A 20,525-nucleotide genomic window follows, 5' to 3' on the forward strand; every position below is an offset into this window, starting at 1 on the left:
AATATTTATCATAACAGCCATCTGAAATTTAGATTTTTGTTGATAATTTCTCATGATACAAAATATACACTAATTGCATTGTGCAATTAAAACATAAGTACTGTTTCACATACAATGTGTTCAAAATACATTGTTAGCCACCATGATTCAATATTTTTTTTTAAAATGAGGGCTCCAATAACATGTCTTTTTCAAAAGCTATAAAAACTGAAATCCAACACCCAAGCAGACAAATAAAAAACCTGAATAATATGCAAAATTATGTACTTTGAGTTCCTCGGTAATATAATTTCAGCAAAAGCATTAAATGTGTATATACTATGTCAAAATACGCAGTTATCAAATAAATATTGTTTTAATGAATCATTCACTTGCCTATACATGCATATTGAATATGTGTCTAAATATTAACCAGGTGTGTATAGTATTATACAAACAAAAATACGCAATAGATATTTTGATAGCCATTTCTCAGTTCAAAATTTACAGACCTGAGATGATCCTAAAGAGAAAAATCAAGCAGTAAATTGCAATATAAATGTATAGATCTGGAAATAAGAGGATATTGTACAAAACAATAATGCTTGGCACCAATAAATTATTCACTTAAAAAGCAAAAACAACCAACCAAAAACTCCCAATCCCTGTTTTTAAAAAAACCAAAAACTAGTTTTGAGGTTTTTGAGCATCCTATGTGTGACAAAAGGCAATGATTTAAACTCCAAAGAAATGACAAACTTCAAAGTGAAGATGTGAAGCGTCATATATCATGGACATTTGAAAAAAAAATAGGAAATTTATTTTAAATTAAAAAATAAGACATTTTGCTTTACTGAATGGATTGTACTGGTAATAAACTTTAATGATTTAATACAAACTTGTAAATCACTTTCAGTGAGGGCCTTGCAGTTTAGCACAGCTTTTATGAAAAATACTAAGTGCTGTCATAAAAAATTTTAAATGCTTGGAGATCATGAAAATTAGAACAAAATTCAAGTTTATCCGGGAGATGAAGCAGTAACTACAGATCCATTCTCCATAGTTCTATAGATATTTTGTAGGGAGCGTTTATTTGCTTTTCCCCAAAAAAATTATGTCTGACAAGAGTTATACTATGACACATGCAAATATTAATGGTAATACATCCCACTAATACTTCCCAAAAATACAATGTTCAGGTTGTGTGCTATGGTTTATGGAGATGGCATTTTCTTACCCAAAAATTGCTTTTACAATTAGGTACAATGAAAATTTCAAAGCATATTCTAGATTTATGAATGCTAAATGTGATCTTTATCCCCTTTTAACTCTACACAGGGATTCACTAGTTCTCAAGTCAACTAACTATTCATTTTATGGGCAAAGATTCAGTTATAGGCAACACAGCATCTTTATTTATTAATCAATGGCAATATTACTTTATCAGTCATATCTGTTGCTCTTTGTTGCACGACAATGATCAATATAAGCAAATAAATGTTGCTTCTGGGGGAATTAGGCAGAAAGCCCCCCCTGAAAATAAACATCTGTTGTGAATCTGTATTAGCTGTAATGTTAAAATAATGGTGCCTGCCTTGACCAAGTTGCTGTGACAAAATACATGGATGATAATTAAAAATACACAGCACAATAAAGTCATTTCACTTTGATAACCCTTGGGTACAATGAAACCTATTCCTAAAACAAACAAATAATTGTTAAGGTTTACATTTATTGTTAGGCTTTATATTTAGACATTTCACTGGCTGAGATCAAATTGTCATAGCTCCATTGACTTTAATGAAGCCAGGACAAGTTACACCAAGTGAGGATCTGGCCTATAATGTTTCCATTTATCTAATTTTACTGTAATACAGATGTATGAATAGTCTGCAGCCCCGCACAAATGTGAAACTTTTCCAATTAACAGCAGAGCTACCATCATTAAAAAATTTGAGCGTAGCCTAAATATACAGGGAGATAATGGATATAACCTTTGATATGAGAGACTAAATTGCCGTTCAGAAGTTGGTGCAAAAGAAATTTTACATTTACTCATTTTTCATATAATCTCTTTTTTTTTTACAATAAAGAAAACTGCAATTAAAAAAACCAGATGCAAGCATTAACCTACTTAGAAGAGCATAAATGACATCTAAAACAGTGTTGGGTCCCACTGTTTTATGAGCTAGATGGTTTGCAGTTTTCATATATCTAAAACATTCTGTTGGTTTCCCTTGGCATTAGAAGCTTTGGGCAAATTTGGTGGCACTGACTTAACTCTTGATTTTCTCAAATATGTAGCAATCAAAGTGAAATGGCTTTTTATTGTGCTGTATATGTTTAATCATCATCAATAATAACTAGGTATTATAGAAAACTATAACATTAATCCAACCAATAATGTAGAAGTCCAATAGTTTTGTATTAGAATGCTCTTGATTTAAAACTATTTTTTCTTAATTAAGTGAAGCTGGGAGATTGTGCCAGTGACTATGTAATCAATCTATACATTATTTATCAAATTTGGGAATGCCTTACTTCTGGTAAATTTCAGTAAATGTTGTAAATGACTAATTTGTTTTAAAAGTTGGTTACATATATTTGTGTTTGCTTTCATTGTTTAAAAGTGAAGCATAATGGCCTTGAAAATATTTTATATTTTCATATGGAGCAAGCACATTCTTGTTTGCTTCCATTAAGAACTGAAAAAATTACAATGCTTTGTTTTAGAACTTATGTATTTATTAGGAGAGGTAGAACCAACTAAAATTTAGTCATCAATAATCATAATTGATTCTGAAATAAAGCATGAGTAATTGTATGACAACTAAAGAGTTTTCAATTATTCCCTTTCTTCTTTTCGCCTTTTGGAGCCTCCTCTTCTTTTACCCCCCAGAAATGCTATTTGGCTCTGACTTCTGTTTCTTTTGGAAATTTAATCTTCCTTCCCCCCCCCCCCCCTTCCTCTCATTGTGCTTCACTTATTTGCTTTTTATTGTAGAGAAATTGTAGCAGTGTCCCTCCAACGTCTAGAATTAAAAACCCATTTTTCATATTGCATTTGATCTGGAACAGTAATTTTTCTAACCCCTTTTCAACTGCTTAGATATTTTATGGCTCAAACTGTGTCGGTCTCCCTCTCTGCATTTCTATTTTTCCCCCTTCAAGACTCTTCGTTCCACATTTCCAGAGACTGATTGACAGGAACAGGTTGGTAAGAAACTTCAGGACATGTTGTTAACATCTGACACTGTGGAAGAGAACTCAGCCCAATCACTGGGCACGTAAAGAGAAGTTACACCTATTAGAGACGAAAGGAACTGTGTTTGGTCGTTATTTACAAGTTACCTGAAACAAAACTCATCTATCCTCAGCTGTTTATTTCAGGAGAGACCATTTTAATGTAAAAAAACAAAAACTGCGGTTTTTGTTTTTAATCAATAAAGTGACGATTCTAGCGTAACTTGAATTTACCTCGCAAAACAATCTAAAACCCAAAGCACAATACTTTGTAAAGGTCTCAGTTATTGTTTAATGAGTGTATCTGAGGATATTCCTTATGGACAACACGTCTGTTTTCACAGCACTGGGAGCTAACAAAACAAATAATAGCGTAGCCATTGCATTTTCTTTATAGTCTTCCTTTAATATTAGAGCACACATTGAAATGATAAGCACAATGAAGAACACAAAACGTTTCATCAGTGTGGTAACTGTAACCTTTTTTTTTTTTTTTCCCCTTGAAGAAATATCAAGTTTTGAACAGTCACAGCCGCAGCAACGCTCACGTTCTGGACACCACAAGTTTAAAACAGCATCGTTACAGAGAAAACTTACTTAAGAACAATTTTTTAAAACATTAGATTTAAGAAAAGGGGGAGGGGGGAGAAATCTTACCGTTTAAAGACTGCTGCAGGTTCCAGCTCACTCTGAAACTGCAGGGAAAAGTGGAGCAGCTGCTGAACAAAAGTTTTAGATTTTTTTTTTTTTTAAAGAAAGTCTGCAAAACTAATTTCCCACAAAATAGGGCTCAATTTCCGTTTAAGAAACTGGGTCTTGCAAATCTCATTCAATTCCTGATTTTTTCCAATCGCAATTGACATTCATTTTATCTTTCACACGTGGACCTAAGAATTTAGACTTAAATTGCAGGAACCAAATGGTCTCGGAATTCAGGGGGGAAAGAACGAGGGTTTAAGAAAGGGAAAATATTTATGGTACTGATCATCACTTGATTGTTGATCAGTAACACTTTAATTTAAACCAACTGACTGTCATGTTCTCTGTCACCATTAATTCCATGAACCATTTCAAAAGCATATTTAAAATTTTCCAGACACCTGAGACAATGAAAACAACAACCAAGTGAAACAAAACAAACTTCCAGGTGCAGAGACTCGAAAGCGGTTTGAGATCCTGTTTTGAAAGAGCAGAAAGCAGGGAACTGTTGTCTTTCATTGACCTGTTTCTGCAGCTCATTAACCGCCGGTCGTTTCATTTTAAAACAAACGCCCTAACATTTCAAATCTAGTTGCACCCAAGCGCAAGTGCAGAAGTATCTGTGCTTAGTACAGTTAACATTTTAAGACATAGTCTTTGCAGCAGAAGACGCGCCATGTGAGCGGAACAAATGAGTGACCCGTCTGTTGCTGTAATTTATTAATCAGAGGGAATGGAAGTGGCAGGAGCCAGTGTGGTTATTTGCAGCAGTTTCAATTTATCAATGATAACCTGGCTGCCATTCCCATCTGCGCTTAGTTCCTTGTGTGGGACTGATCATTGCTCTATTACCGAGACAAGATTATTTCTGATCGCTTTAGGGAAACGTTCCTGTTTACAGAGGAACAGCCAAAGGAAGGCGAGGGTCGGGACGTTTGTTGACAATACACCTGGGACTGCAGGTGAGGATGCCTGGAGGTTTGGATTAGAAGCTGCCTCCTCCTTCACCCCTTGCCCTGCCCCTCTCCCCCCACACACCCGCTTCCCCCTGGGGAAAGGGGCCCCTTTATTCTGGAGAAGGACACTCCCCTGCAGGTCCTGAACTCCACCTGCCCTTCCCCATAAACACCACGGCTTGTCAGGAACCCCTAAAGAGAGCGGCTGTCCGTGAGCAGGATCAGAGGGGGGCCAAATCTGGCTGCGAAGGGCAATTGACGGGGAGGAGGGAGTGAGAAAGCGTTGGAGAGCCAGACCTGGCTACCTCAGCCTGCGCCCCCCTGCCTGTTTGAAAGTGGGCCGCGTGTTCGCAGCGGTGTGTAGAAAACAGTGGGGACGGGGACTGTGCGGCGCAATGAAGTTAAGATTGTTACTTCTCCGGAGCTGCAGCTGGTCACGAGCTGCCCGCACCAGGGCCCCCCCCCGGGGAAAAAATCGTCTCCCGCCGGTGCCAGGCGGGGCTGAGCGGCCCTTCAGGGCTGCAGTGTGTTGATGCAAAGGGCTCGGCTCGCTGACTGTGCCGGAGTTTTGGAGGGAGTTTTTGCATGTGGTCAGTCGCTGTGTTGCTAAGCCAGCCCCCAGCTCACATTACACACTACTGTATTTATAACCTCTCCGAGCCGTTTCCCCCTTCAAGCAGTTCTCTGGGACCACCTTCTATTGGCTTTAACCTCTCCCACTTCTTGACATCTGAGTAGCTCTGAGAAAGCTCATCGAGGTCGAGTGTGTGTGTGTGTGTGTGTGTGTGTGTTTTTAATGCAACGGAGACTGGCCACTAGGGCTAAAGACCTGGATTATCTGAGCTCTGCTGCTGAGAAGTGTGTCGTTGCCGTTTTGGAAAAAAAAAAAAAAAAAAAAAATCCCCAACCAAGCCCTATCTGTTTACAGTGCAAGTTGACAAAGGGTGGTGGAGTTGGATCCTTCCTAAACTCTCCTGCCTGGAACCTGAGACTTGCATGCCATGGATCACACACTCTTTGGCTGCCTGCGCAGCCCTCATGCCACCGCGCAGGGCTTGCACCCGTTCTCCCAGTCTTCTCTCGCCCTGCATGGAAGATCCGACCCCATGTCCTACCCCGAGCTGTCTACTTCGTCCTCCTCGTGCATCATAGCGGGATACCCCAATGAAGAGGGCATGTTTGCCAGCCAGCATCACAGAGGGCACCACCATCACCATCACCACCACCACCACCCGCAGCCGCAGCACCACCAGGCTTTGCAGACGAACTGGCACATTCCTCAGATGTCTTCTCCCCCCGCCGCTGCCAGGCACAGCCTCTGCCTGCAGCCCGACTCGGGAGGTCCCCCGGAGCTGGGCAGCAGCCCCCCAGTCCTGTGTTCAAACTCCTCCAGCCTGGGCACGAATACCCCGACGGGGGCTGCATGTGCTCCCGGGGACTATGGCAGGCAGGCGCTGTCCCCAGTGGAAACAGAGAAGCGGTCCGGCAAAAGGAAAAGCGACAGCTCAGGTAAAGGCTCGTGCTTTGCTGTCCTTGCGGGTGGGGGGGGGGGATTCTCCTAGAGAGAGGGGGGTCTAGAGAGAAACCATGGGCTTGATGGAGGGACTGCACTTCCCGGCCTTAAGGCCCCCTTTATCCCAAGCCTTTCTCTGAGGACAGCAGGCTTCAGAGCGTCACTAAAGCCGCGCTGCTCGCTGTCTCCATCCTAAAGCCAGTTTATCGGGAGCATGGAAAAGAGCGAGCACGTGATAGAGCGTGAAATCAATTGTGAGCAGTTGCCTACGCTCAGGAGGGGAAATGTTTGTAGGTTTGATTAGTATTTAGCATCTGGTATTGCGGTTCCTCCCTCCTTCCCCTCTGTTTCAAGATTCGCAAGATAGCTCTTTCCCACCCCCATTCCCCCTTTGAGCCAGTGAAACCTAGTTCTGAAGGCTTGCACAATCGTTGGAAACTTTTTCTTAGAACTGGAACTTTTCTTATGAATGCGAAGTATGTGTTGCATTCTAGGGTGCGCGTCTGTATAGAGCGTGTGTATAACATAGAGTATAATTCATCATGGGGCATGAATTGGAATTTATAAATCACCATGCAGTAATTCCTGTTTTTACAACGCTTAGTATTTCATTTCATGTGCTTGGGCTTTGAGGAAGACTTTTGCTGGATTTCTGATACACTGTTTTTGGTTTTTTAAGAAGGTGACTTGGGATATGCATATTTGCAGCCTATACAGAAAGATGAAGCTTTATAATACTTTGAGTTTTATATGCCACAACTGAACAGATTTGGGTTTTCAAAGTGGGGAAAGAAACTGTCAAAAAATCCCATATTAACAAAAGACAATGATCAAGGGGCAATACAGTAGTTGCAATTGATGGCATTTTTATTGTACATTCAAAATATTGAAAATGCAAGAGCAGACATACCAACAAAGCTGTTTTCTACTAGTGAAGAGAAAATGAAAGGATTTTCCAGATATTTACTAAAGTTCACAATTGGAACCATGACCTTGATTCACTTGAAATGTCATTAATCAGGTTTTTAAAAGCTACAGAAAGTTTGCTCATTTTTAAACTGCTTTTTGCAGTTACATTATATTTTCTTCTTTGCAGTTCTCCATGTCACTTACATTAGGGAAGTTTTACAATAAATCAGGATAGGTTTGTAGGATTTTAATTACTGTTACTATATAGGCTGAAAAAAGTTCTTCGAAGTATAAAAATCTGTCATTCACAGACACTTGCCATTTTATTTGCAACTATACCTTCACTGTGTTTTTTAAGCAAACTTACATCATTGATCATGTGAGGTCTGAAGAATATTAGATTTTTTTAACCTGAGTTTTTGAAGGGAAGTAATTTTATGCTGGGTTGTTGGTTGGATCAGTAAATTTGTCAATCATTTACAAATGTAGAAAATTAGAAGAAGAAAGCACAACTGTGCTTCACAATACTAGGGAATGTTGATGTTGCTTTCTGCATCTTGCAATGCAAACACACAAATCCATGGGCATTAGGTGGGACTCTGTTGAAGTCAATGGAATCCTTCCATTGACTTTAATGAGCATTGAACTGAGCCCTTAATCATGATCATGATGATATAACAACTTAGTCTGTAGTTAACTTTCTAAGACAATGTATGAATACAGCCTCAAAATCATAGTACGGTATGCAACCCCCGCCCCCTCCCCAAAATATCAACTATGTTCATGTATTCTGAATGGCTTGATCTAACAAGTCTCCTTAGACAACCATGCAATAGTCAGAATATTTTTATTGTTTTAGAAGAATATTGTTTTCAGACCACATGTTTTACCGTCCCATTATTTTGTTTTAATCTGAACTTCTGTGCTGAATATTTGAGATCCGTGTAATATATGGCAGCAGATCTCATTTTTAGGTCAATCAGTGTATTTCTGTGGTTACCGGCGGCAATGCCAGTTTGTTTTACTATATTTCACAAGGAATGTATGTGATGGATCATTCTTTTTGTTTCCCGAATCAAATTGCCATATGCCATAACTGACTTTTTATTTAATATGGATCATTTAGAGAACTTTTAGCCCCCTTCCCCACTTTTAAACTTCTTTAGTAAATGTTTACAATTAATTATAAATTTGGAGTAAATAATAAGTAAACAAAGAGGCTGTTCAGGTATAGCATCAGCAGTATCAGAAACTAACTAACTAAGCACTAGTGCTTATTTAGAGAGATACTTCCATGCCTCTAGTTACCATTTAAGACCACAGCATATTTTGGGGATATGCCTATGTTCTGAACATGTCCCCGGTTTTTGAACTAAATTAGCCTTGGGGCCACCCCAGTTTTGCGGTATCTGGCTTTCATTAATATAAACTGTTGACATCAGAAATGTTAACTCATAAAGTTGAGTTTTGACAGTTGTCTATTCTAAAGAAACCAACACAACGTCAATTAAAGCTACATGCATTATTTTTATTTCCAAAAAATGCTGTATTTATTCGCCCTCATAAAATTGTCATGAAAATTTCCCAGCGAAGACACACATTTTTTCATGTTTATCTTTACCGTGATGACAATGGGGGAGAAAAAAACTAATGCTATTTTATACTTTTTTTGGGGGGGGGGTATACTTTGTCATAATTTTGTTGTTTGCTTAGAAACCAAGGTGAAATGTGCCTTAGAAATTATTTAGGTAGAATGACTGACTGATTTTGGATCCCACACTGGGGCCTGAGCTGGCTGGGAAATAACTTCTGAAGATAACGTTCAATAAACTGCTGCATAAACATGGAGAAACTGTCAACTCTGTATAAAAGATTTGTGAATTATATGATGAGTGGGAAATTCCTTAGTCATCTCTTCCTGAATGCAGCAGGCCAACCTGCCTGGGCCCAAATGTGGGACCGTAAACCAGCATGAGGGGATATACACACAGACTTTTAAACATTGTGAGTTCATTTCTTTCAAATAAACATTTCTGATGTCAACAACAGTAATAAAAATAAGATGCCACAGCATTATGATGTATGCTGCAAACAAATTTAGCTCTTTTAAAATGCAGTAACAGCCAAGATATTTGAGTGCTAATGCGAGGTAGATAAAAATGAATAAGAAATATATCCCTAAAATGAGTTGTTGCTTTATATGGTATGAGTTCTTTCATGAGGTATAATTTGGATTTTTTTCCCTCTCATAAATTGCCTGTGACTTCTGAAGCCATTTAATTTCACCATTGTAAAATAACAGGTGGTGTTTACAGAGGATATAAAACAAGTAACAAATGCAAAACTATTATAGTGGTTGTCTAAGTCAGTTTATTTGTGTCTAAATTTTTCTTAAAACATCCATGATTTTAGGAAAGACGTGAGCCCAGATGCACCTTGGAAACACAAAGTGTAATCTGGATTTCATGTGAAAGCAATTAACTTTCTGAGTATTTTAGGAAGTCTAAATTTCAATGGGAAAAATCTGAAAAGCTCCTACTATTAGGGGGAGAACTTTACAGTATAACTATTAAATATGCAACAATCTACATGGATTGGGATATCTATTAGGCTAGATGAATATATATTACAATTGAATATATGAAGATATGCTACTGTGTACTGAAGCCCAATGCCATTTAAAAATACTATTAAGTATGAAAGATATTTTTACATCTGACACACAAAGATGCTATATAGAGTGCTGAGATATACAGAGAGGTTGATGTATGTAGGTCCATTTATATTTTTTAAAATGAACATAAAATGCCATCATACAAATGTAGTCTTTTTCTATGATGTGCCTTCGAAGAAACTGTTTTAAAAACCGAAATACTATAAATGTACTGTCTAAAATGATCACTTCAAAGCAAGTCATTTTGATAAATGACTGTAAATAGTGTGAAGTCATTGGTTTCAATGACTTCTGATTGCTCTCCAAAACATTTCCGTAAGAAAAATGAGCTGTACCCGCATAATCAAAAGGATTGTGTAACTGATTCATCAGTGTGTCCATACTTTTCAGCGGGGTTGTAACGGAAGCAAGAGAAATACATGCTATTGGCTGAAAACTTTCTCTGGAAAGAGTTAATTTGCTAATTATGTTTGGGATGTAATATCAAAACATCACTTATCATGAAGGGAAAATGTCAAAATATGTAGGTTATACAAATCAGAGAGGTATGTACCAAATGTGTTGAAGTCAAATTGAATGATCATGCTATTTTAAAGAGAAATACAATACAGATGATTCCTTATCAGAGACTAGTGTTGCATACTGCATTACTTAGTGGATTGTTTTATTGGACAAAATTTACAGTAATATGTTCACTTTGCTCACAGCAAGTATAATTAACAAAACAGAACTGTATCTTTCATAGATACTAAATTATATTTTATTTAATTCATACAATCTAAAATTCCTTGCTCTTAGCAAAATGACAGGTTTAATATATTTTAGCACATCTCTTTGCATTAACTATGGATGGAAAATAGCATACGGTCATACGCTCTAATTTGAATTGCTATCTGTTTGGATGTAATGAGATTAATTTGTAGCTACAAACATTTATGCCCTCCCTATTTCCCCTATTAAAAAAACAAACAAAGATATCAAAACCTCAATACAGAAAAACATTTAAGCATGTGCTTAACTTTTTGAGTTGTTCCATTGCTTATAGTTAAGCACATACTTAAATGCATTGCTGGATCAGGCCCAGTTTTTCTATAATACACCAACAGAACTGTGTAATTTTGTCTTACTTTATATTAGCCAGTACCCAGTCTTACAAGTAAAGTCACTGAAAATTTTGTCTACATGAGTGCAATATTAGGATCCATCGTAGAGACAGAGGGAGATACACATACAGACAAAGAGATACAGGAAGTGTGAAAATATATAAAGAACTGGAAATTTTACAAAAACCAAACCATTGAAAATTCCATTTTTAGAATTTTAAATTTATTGGAAAGTGGGGGGGGGAGGGAAAGAGTGCCAGTTGCATAACTGAAACACAAATTCCAGCAATAGCAACAGAGTGGATATCAATTTAGGTATCACCTAATAGTTTGAAATCACCTAAAATTGTATTTAATGTTGGGGTTTTTAGCACTAGAGAATAAGATGCAAACTAACAGATCCTATTTAGAGAGTAATTCTAATGTTCATAGTTCTTACGATAGCACCTGAGAAGCGAATATATGCCTTGGGATTTTTTCTTTTTGTTCTTATTAGACATAAAATAGCAACTAGTTTGTAATCTCCAGAGTATTTTAAGTGCACTCGTTCATCTGAATTCAGTTAGCCATTTTGGAATCTTCATGCTTTACATTTTTATAATGCATTGGTCTTCATGCACTTGATTCTGCCCCTTTGAAATCAATGGGAGTGGGATCAGGCCCTTCATCTTGAAATTCAAGGCAAGGTGATCACATTCACTTTTATACTGGCCTTTAATAATCATGCATTTTATACTGCCCTCTAATAGTCATGGAGCATTTTTCCGTATTATCTCTTATAAACTTAGCAGTGGGTCTCAAACAAATTTTTGCTGTGGCTCAAAAGTCACGGTGGCCATACATGAAGTCCACGATGGTCACACTTGAGTATCACTGGTTTCATGTACAGTATGAGTATTTCCTGTATAGTTTTTTCACCTTTGGTAAGATGTCCTGTACAAGAAGTTTTCCATGTCCAGATGTGGCGCATTAACAATAAGCCTTAGTTTGTTAGAGTGAGGAAAGCTAAGAATTCATCAACGAGGGTTTTTTTTGCGGGAATAGTTTTCCACATGCCTGCATCTTTGTTCTACTGCTCTAACTTTTTATTTATTTACGGAAATCAGTGGTACTGCTCCTAACCATAAAGTTATTGTTGTGCATGTTTGTCATATTGGGGACCAACATCTTTGAGTATTCAAACGGAATGAATTTTTAAAATCTAATTTATGTGTCTCTTTATATGTTGTGGGTAAAATCCTCCCTTCACTGAAGTCAATGACAAAACTCTCATTGACTTCAGTAGTGGCAAGATTTCACCCTATGTGTTTACTTTATACACATGACTCAGGTCAGGCAAGGAAAATAGACTGATTATTCTCTCTTATGGTTATAGTTCTGGTCACTTTCTGATTCTTGCATGCTAGCACTAGATACCTTTGACAAATGTTATGGAGACATGTTTATTTCACAAAAGAAAAACTGGATTGTTTTAATTTTATAGAAACATTTATATACTTAGAATTTATAAATACATATTTCATAATCTACATTTTGGGGCAAATTTGACTTGATCATATCCCTTTAAAAATATTGCTTTCATAGCCAAGATGTGAATCATATAGATACTTTTTCATTTGTTGCTGTTTTTTTAAAAAAATGATCTAAAATGTCCCTGGTATTGTATAGACAGCTGCATAATAGTATATTAAGATTCACAGAGTGATGCAGTAGAGTGAAAAACAATTCATAATGCATACTTTATAATAATTGTGTAAATTACTGTGCTGTTTATCCTTTACTCTTATGAATGTAGATTGCTTCTAAATTGTACACTGACATAATGGTCAAAGTCCTCTTAATTTTAAAGCTAGGACATTAACATAATACTCATTACAGATCAAAAAATAGGACCTGAGGGTAAAATGTTGGCCTCATTACAGTCAACAGCAAAACCCTCATTGACTTTAATGGTCATGATTTTGCTCTCAGTTTTGGAAGGGCCTCAGACTTTGCGCCAGAAAATAACTTTGGGTGCATTTTATAGCACTTGTACAACCTGATTTGAAGGTGCGAGTGTTATCCAGTCTGGCTGCAATTATGTGCAGGTGCAAGAAAATCAGAAGCTTCTGAAAATCAGAAGCTAAATGTTTTAGTTCTTAACAACCGAGTAAACGTAATGATCAAATCCTACATGCACTGAGGTGCAAGTCCCACTGACTTCAGTGCGACTTGCACTTCAATTTCACAGGGAGCAGGTCCAGCTTCGATATCTTCTTGATAACTACTTATACATAAGCCTAAGAGTATTGGAAAAAAGGGGCCCTTAAGTATATGAAAAATAACAAGAAGCTAAGAATATTTACTCAGTTGAAAGAAAAGTTCTTTCGTAGGTTGAACCTACATTACCGTTTACATTTCTCTTTAACTGATGAAACAAAATAGTTGGCCCAACAGAGGATGAAATAAGTCTCAGAGGAATGATTCAAATAATTCAATTACTATGGAAGAGCATCATTTTACTAAACCAATAAAATCCAGTGGATTATGAAACGCCGAAGGACAGCCAAAGAAACTTTTTTTTTTTAAAAGCTGTTTCTTGGACTGGAGGAAAAAAATGGTTCACTAATATTATTTATGGCAAGTAAAGTATGCAAAATTAGATTTGAAACCGATTACCGCAGGTTGTGCTGCAATGTAGGTGCAATGTTCCTTTTTACTGTCCCCACTCTCTCTGATCTACAATAGCTATTTTTAATTTTAGCAACTGAGCTTTAATGAATACTGCCACACAGCATCTCTGTTACATACTCTTGGAAATTTATCCATCGCCACTGTATCTAATATTTTTACTGCTGAAGGCCTTCATCCTACAAAGATTTAAGTAGATGCTTAACTTCACACATTGCAAGTGAAATCCTGGCCCCTTTGAATTAAATGGAAGTTTAGCTATTGACTTCAATGGGACCAGCGTTTCTTCCTGTTAGCAGCTGCACTGACTTTGATAGCTCTACTTATATGCCTGGAATTAAGCATGTGCTTAAATGTTTTGGTGAACTGGGGCTTTAGTCTCTGTCTTAAATTTCCAAAAACCAACAGTTTTATTCTTTGGCCTTTCTGAAAATAAATACTAAAATCTGTTGGACGTGTGATCTGACTGTACAGATGAAAACTTGAAGAAACAGTGGTGGGATTTTTGTCCTGCCTTTCAAGAGGAAACCAAACCAATCCAAAACAACAACTCTGGAAAGGATCCCTATAGGCAAGAAAACTCCGCGAGGTTCCCTTTATGTAGATTCCCACAAATGTTTCTTTCTAGGATGGGACTCTAATGGATGCTGTCAGGGAATCCTGTACAACCAGCTGTCTCTGGCCTTAAAGGGGATTCCAGTTCCCTAGCACAGCGGGGCTCCATGCGGGAGATAACATAGCTTGGGGCTCTACTACATTTTCATGCATTCTTTGGGGTGTTGGTATGGAATGACGCATATTCCCCACCCTCACAAGCTCCCAATCCCATGCCCTGCCCAAACGTGGATACCAGATCTCGCAGAGCTCTCTGCATAAGCTGTTGGGAGCGGGGACACTGTTGAGAAGGTGGCAGATGTCACTGCTCCTGCCGTTTCCCTGTGGGCTAGGAGAGTTTCATGCATGGTGGAACCCCCTTTTCATACAGATCAGGGGGAACAATTGGGCCCGTCTTGTGCAGGCAAAATAGCCAAGGTGGATAAATAATTATCTATGGCTCTGACCCAGCAAAACCCTTAAGCAGATATTTAGATGTGTTTAGGCCTGATCCAGTCTGAATAACTCCTTGTGTTGATTCCTAATTCTTCTGTAAGCTTTGAGCATTTCTCTTATCTGTCTACATAACTATTTGGCCCCGTGACTCTAGTGACTGAGAATGTGCACATCATTCCTTACACACTTATTAAACATATATATGTTTTTTTTTCTTTCTCAGCTAACATATAGTGCATACTACTAAATTTAAATTACAAATAAAGAAATATAATCAGCTTGTCCTAAATTTTATATTTAAAAAGACTGTTCATTAGGAAGGAAAAAGACAAGAGAAAAAATTCTTTAGGTAAAATATATAAAGCTCAAAGTGACTGAGAACAACTATTCTGGGCTAGATTCTCAGCGCATGTAAATTGTCACACCTCCATTGGATTCAATATTGCTACACTGACTTACCCCTGCTGTGTGACAATTTCTTAGTGATGAACTGTACAAAATCTTTTCCATTGAAAGAAAACGGCAGTACCACAACTTATAATTAAAATATGTTAATATGAGCTAAGGGTCCTTAGCCCTTGGCTCACTGAAACGTATATCTTTGAAAATCAATCTTCAAAAAACCCCAATTGAAATTCTTCAAGCTGCTCTCGCTGAAGTTAGTGGGAACCAAGAGCACTGCAAGCTCTGGTCTATAATTAGTAATAATGTCTTGCTACTACAACAAAGTTTAAAGTAACATGTTGATGCAGTTATATTATTGACTATATTCTTGTTTCAGAAATATTTTAGATTTGTGCTGCAGTTAAGGCCTAATCCTGCAGGAAGTTAATTTAGCCTTCTCAAGGACTTCAGGAATCAAGCCCTTACTGTGTGTTTTCTTGTTTAAAAAAAAAAATCTTTGAGGGAGATTGTTTGGTTTTATGCCTTGGAGAACTTAGCACCTTTTTCATCCACTCAGAGAGGGAACCGTGCCTTTACGTTACAGTTTGTCTTGAAGGGTAATGTTTATGTGATACTGACCTAAAATCAATAAAGAAATGGAGAGACCAAAGACTGTGTAGGACTATGTAAATGTTTGTCAGTGAATGCAAGATGAAACAAAATTAGCTATGTATAGGCAGCATAAGTGAGGAAAATAGGAGGGTTAATTAGTGCACGCAAAGTTCTTTGAACTCTATAAATACAAAGTATTATTTCTTCTTAAAGTTAGCATTTTGTATGCTAGTGGTAACGTGGAATTTAGTAATAATACCTATAATTGGTCTTTAAAAAGACTCTATATTAAGTCATCCACATTTATGGAATTATTATTTTAAAATGTTAGTAGATCAAAAATCTTTAAATGTAAAATATTGGTGTGAAAAAACACAGAAGAAAAGCTGGAGATCAATGCTTAAATATTCAGATTTGGTTTAAATTATGAAGGACTAATCTGCCAAACTTCCCTGTAGGTTCTGTGTTTTGAATTTGACTTCCCTTGTTTCCCCCACCCCAACCCTTTTTATATTTTAATATGTTACTACAGTTTTATAAGAACAAACATCTTTATTGCTTTAATATGAGTGAATGCAGAGAAACCTAATACTATTAAACCTCCTATTTCATGGGTTCCAAACTGAAGTTTAGATGTAAGCAAGGTCTCATTTGAGAGAGAGATTTTCCATGCCAATAGGAATTTAACATTTTGGGTTTTGCAAACATATCACCAGGGCTTTGCCAGACACGACGCCCAAACAAACACGTCTTTTTGGACGGAGCTAATATGTTTCAAGTACAGTGGCTAAATGCATTCAACAGCTTGACTATGTTTACTGAAATATCATTTATAGACAGGTCTGATCCTACAGGGTTTTCGGAGGTGGTGGGGCCTTCAAGTCCTACTGAAATCACTCAGCCCCTTGCTGGATTGGGCCTTTTGTAAACTGAACTACATACCTGCTCCTGTAAAGCCCTAAACCTGAAAACACTTAACAGTGCACTTAGCTTTACTGTCATGCATATGTAACCAACATAGAAGGGAGGTAAGTCTAAGCTTGTATTGGATGTGATTTACTTACCAATTCTGTGCTACAGAAATCCTCTCTCTCTGACTTGTAGAGACCATAATTTCATATCCTTGCAAGAGACTACAGATGGGTTTTCTATAGGAACGATCTAAAAAGTGGAGATTATAATAGGATTCACTTTTTTCTTCTCAGGAATCCAATACCAGCCTTTATCATAACACACGCACACGCACAATGAGCAGTGTGAACTTTTTTCCTTTTTTTTTTTTAATTGAATAACTCTCCAAAAATAAATCATTCCTCACAGACTGCTAGACTAGCGCCATTAACTAGAAATTTGTTATTTTCTTTTAAAATGAAGAGTCTGAAGCAGAGCCAAACCCTAAAATATATATATTTAAACCTCACAAAATAAGTAAATGGATTGGGACTTTTGCCAATCAGAGATCTTCTGCTTTCACTTAAGTCATGACAACTAGGTATAGACAGAACCAATTTTTTCAGCATGTATGATACTAAGCACAAACACAACGTCAAATATACCCACGCGCGCACACACCTGACAATTGCTGCAGCTGTTAGGTTCAGTAGGGTGATACGACTTACAAAGACATTAAGCCTCCAGTCTGTGATTTCTCATTTGTGGTATTTTCCCAGTCTCAATCCCAGTGACTTCTGTAAAATTACCGGAAACTATATTGAGATCCAACCTACAGATTCAGTCTGGGTTATTCCCGCAGCTCTATCTTTCCCATGCTGGGCTGGGCTGTAACTGGCTGGTGCACAAATCAAAATGGCTGCCAGTTATGTACCCCTGATAGAACTCACTACTGACTGGTCAGGAGCTTCCAGCTTCTAACTAAGGGTATAATGCGTGTACTGGAACGTCTGCCCTTATTGAAAACTTCCGTGCCAATTTCAGAGCATGATTAGCTTCCTGCACTCCTGCCATCTTGTCTGGGAATGTTTCCATCTCCACTCGGAACAAGTAGAAACAGCAGCTGTAATTACAGCAAAAAGACTTGTGATTGAATACCAGAAAAAGGGTGGAGGCAAGAAGAGAGAAGGGGGTTACACATAGTCCCAATAGCTCACAGTAATAAAGTTAAGCACATGCGTAAGTGGTTGCAGGATTTGAGCCTGTATCTGTGGCTGTTCTGTCGTTGACTAACTTTTTGGCTAAGAAACTTTTCCAATTATACTGCCTATGGATGTATCTCAGACAAAAATATTCTTTATGCAGGACCTTATTTCATTTTGTGTTTTTCAAGTCTGCCTCAAGAACTAATTTGTAGTCTTAATTCACAAAATATATAAATATGGAGGCTGCATTCATGTTACCACTGAAACATGATTGACTTTATTATATACAGAGAAGTGAAAAGCATGCAGCTAAACATGGGTGGTAGTTTTAATGCTGCCCATCACGCCTGCCCTGTGCCCATATCTGACAATAGCACCTTGTTCATATACCAGTAAGCACCTAAAATGGATTGAAGTGAAATCATCTGGGTCCAAAAGGCACAGACCCTATGAGGACTATATGGGAGTCTGCTGGATGAGTAGCGTCCTGGAGCACTTGTGCATTTCCTATGTTCTGCAGGAAAGATCTCTGTGCAAGATCTGCATAGATCCCCATGGATGACCACATTGGGACAGGCCAGGGGAGAAGCTGCAGTGTCTTGTGTAACTGTCATGGGGGAATGCTGCCACAAGTTTGCCTTCAGCCCTGAGTAGGAGAGTGTTGAATTTAACCTGCCCAATTTTTCCATCCTCTACAGAGCTCAAATAGTCAGGCTTTATGTGGGTACAGTTGAATATGAAATGAATATAGAATTTCACCTCTTCCTGTGGAAGAACTTACAGAAGGAAGAAGTACTCACAAAACAATCCAAAATGGATGTGTGGGGAAACCTAAAGCATTCTCCTTACAAGGGAAGGAAGAATTAACTGTATGGCGAGGGCATGACTTCATGGTTAGAGGATCTATGCCGATACTGCAGACCTCCTGACCTCCAGCTGTGTAGCTGCTTTGCCATTGGTTCCCTAGTCCAAGGCTATGTAATACCTCATACTTTGAGCGGGGTTGAAGCTGTGGATTGGAAGATATTATCTACCTCTCAGGTTTGTGATGTGGGGTCATCTTTGACTTCATCTCTCCTCCCACACACATCCAGGCTGTTTTGCTGCTTCTTCCTTCATGTGATATCAAAAATCCAACTCTTCTTTTCTGTCCCCATGTCCCTGCTCTGGTCATCTCTGTCTTGATTACTGTAACTTCCTCCCTGACTCCAGTGTTGCCAACAGCACATAGTAGGAAGTCATCCGAGAAACCCTGAAAAGTTGCTATTTAAGCTTTCAAAGTGTGTCAAAAATCTCACTAAACAAAATTTCCACAAAATTCAGTAGCAAATTATATGTGTATATACACGGGATGGTAAATTTTCGTTACAAACACAATACTGAAAAAATGTATTATAGAATTTCTGTACACACTAATCCCTGAAAATGTTTTTAGACTATGTCGTATTCTAATAGGAAAAAGAAAAGGAGTACTTGTGGCACCTTAGAGACTAACCAATTTATTGGTTAGTCTCTAAGGTGCCACAAGTACTCCTTTTCTTTTTGCGAATACAGACTAACACGGCTGTTACTCTGAAACCTGTCATTCTAATAGGAGTTTGTCATAGAGATTTTAAGTGCATAATTGGGCATGTCCTCGGGAGGAAGCACGTTCCAGGGCTTGGGCTGAGAGGCTGTGAATGAGAGGAAGGGTTTGACTCAAACTCCTGGTGGCAGAATAAATGCTTAGCAAGTAACTGGGGCTTAGCTTCATTCCTTGCTGGTGGGGAGGGGGTAAAAAGACAGATTTATTGGGGAGAAGAGGTGGAAGAGAGGAGGAGACAACTGCCCCTAAGGGGAAAAGTTATGATCTTCTGCTTAGTAAAAACAGTTAGTGACCAGAGCGGGCACTATTCCCTGGGCGAGGGTGATGCAGGAAAAAACAATTGACAACAGATCTTTGAACCTTTTGCCACTGAAATTATTAAAATCTCCTCCAAGAAGCAGGGAGCCGGCTTGTCTAGTTGGATGATTTCCTTGTGACTCTGATGAACCTGCCCCCATTACCATTCTGCGCTCACCCTGCCTGGGTGAGAGGACACTCCCAGCTGCTGAACAGAAAGCAGCAGCAATGCTGGGCGCTCCCTCCTCAGCTGGATAGTCTTGGCAGCTGGGTTTATTTTGTTATCATTTATCAGCTCCATTGGTGTCTCTCAGTTGGCAGGAGGCTGGCAAGGGGTTTCATGGCTGTCCTGGTTACATGGGGCAGGGCTGGGGTCCTCCGTACTTCTTAACTTGGTATTTGGCTGCCCCTCCTAGCCTCCCTTTGCTTTTTGCGCATTATTTTCCATAATTGCCACTGCTGCCTACAAGCAACTACAACAATAGTTCTCATCAGGTGGGCGCCGCTCACGTCGCATCCGGTTAAGGTTGTGTAGATGTAATGACATTGACTTGGTGTGCAACAGAATATGGAAAGAAGAGTGTTGAATGGATTTTATTAACACTATTGAGCTGCTTGTGAATGATTTTTGTTACCATGTAAGTTGGCGACTTCTTTCTCTGAATATCACTGTAATCGGCAGTGAAAGTCGCTGATCGCTTTGACGCTTATTTGCGCACTAGGTAAACCAAAAAGTCACTAAATCGAGCGACAAT

The 20,525-nt window shown here is 38.3% G+C and overlaps 1 protein-coding gene across 1 annotated transcript in view; it reads left to right on the forward strand.

Moving 5' to 3' along the window:
• The first annotated feature begins 4,822 nt into the window (after window positions 1-4,822).
• The window catches only part of MEOX2 (mesenchyme homeobox 2), a 72,240-nt gene continuing 56,537 nt past the window's right edge, over window positions 4,823-20,525 (forward strand). Inside the window, exons 1-2 of the mRNA XM_073329551.1 lie at window positions 4,823-4,883; window positions 5,806-6,386. Coding sequence (XP_073185652.1) covers window positions 5,879-6,386 — 508 coding nt within the window. The 5' untranslated portion in view covers window positions 4,823-4,883; window positions 5,806-5,878. The remainder of the gene's footprint in view (window positions 4,884-5,805; window positions 6,387-20,525) is intronic.

This window comes from Lepidochelys kempii, chromosome 2, assembly GCF_965140265.1.
Source record: "Lepidochelys kempii isolate rLepKem1 chromosome 2, rLepKem1.hap2, whole genome shotgun sequence".
NCBI classification, from domain to species: Eukaryota; Metazoa; Chordata; order Testudines; family Cheloniidae; genus Lepidochelys; species Lepidochelys kempii.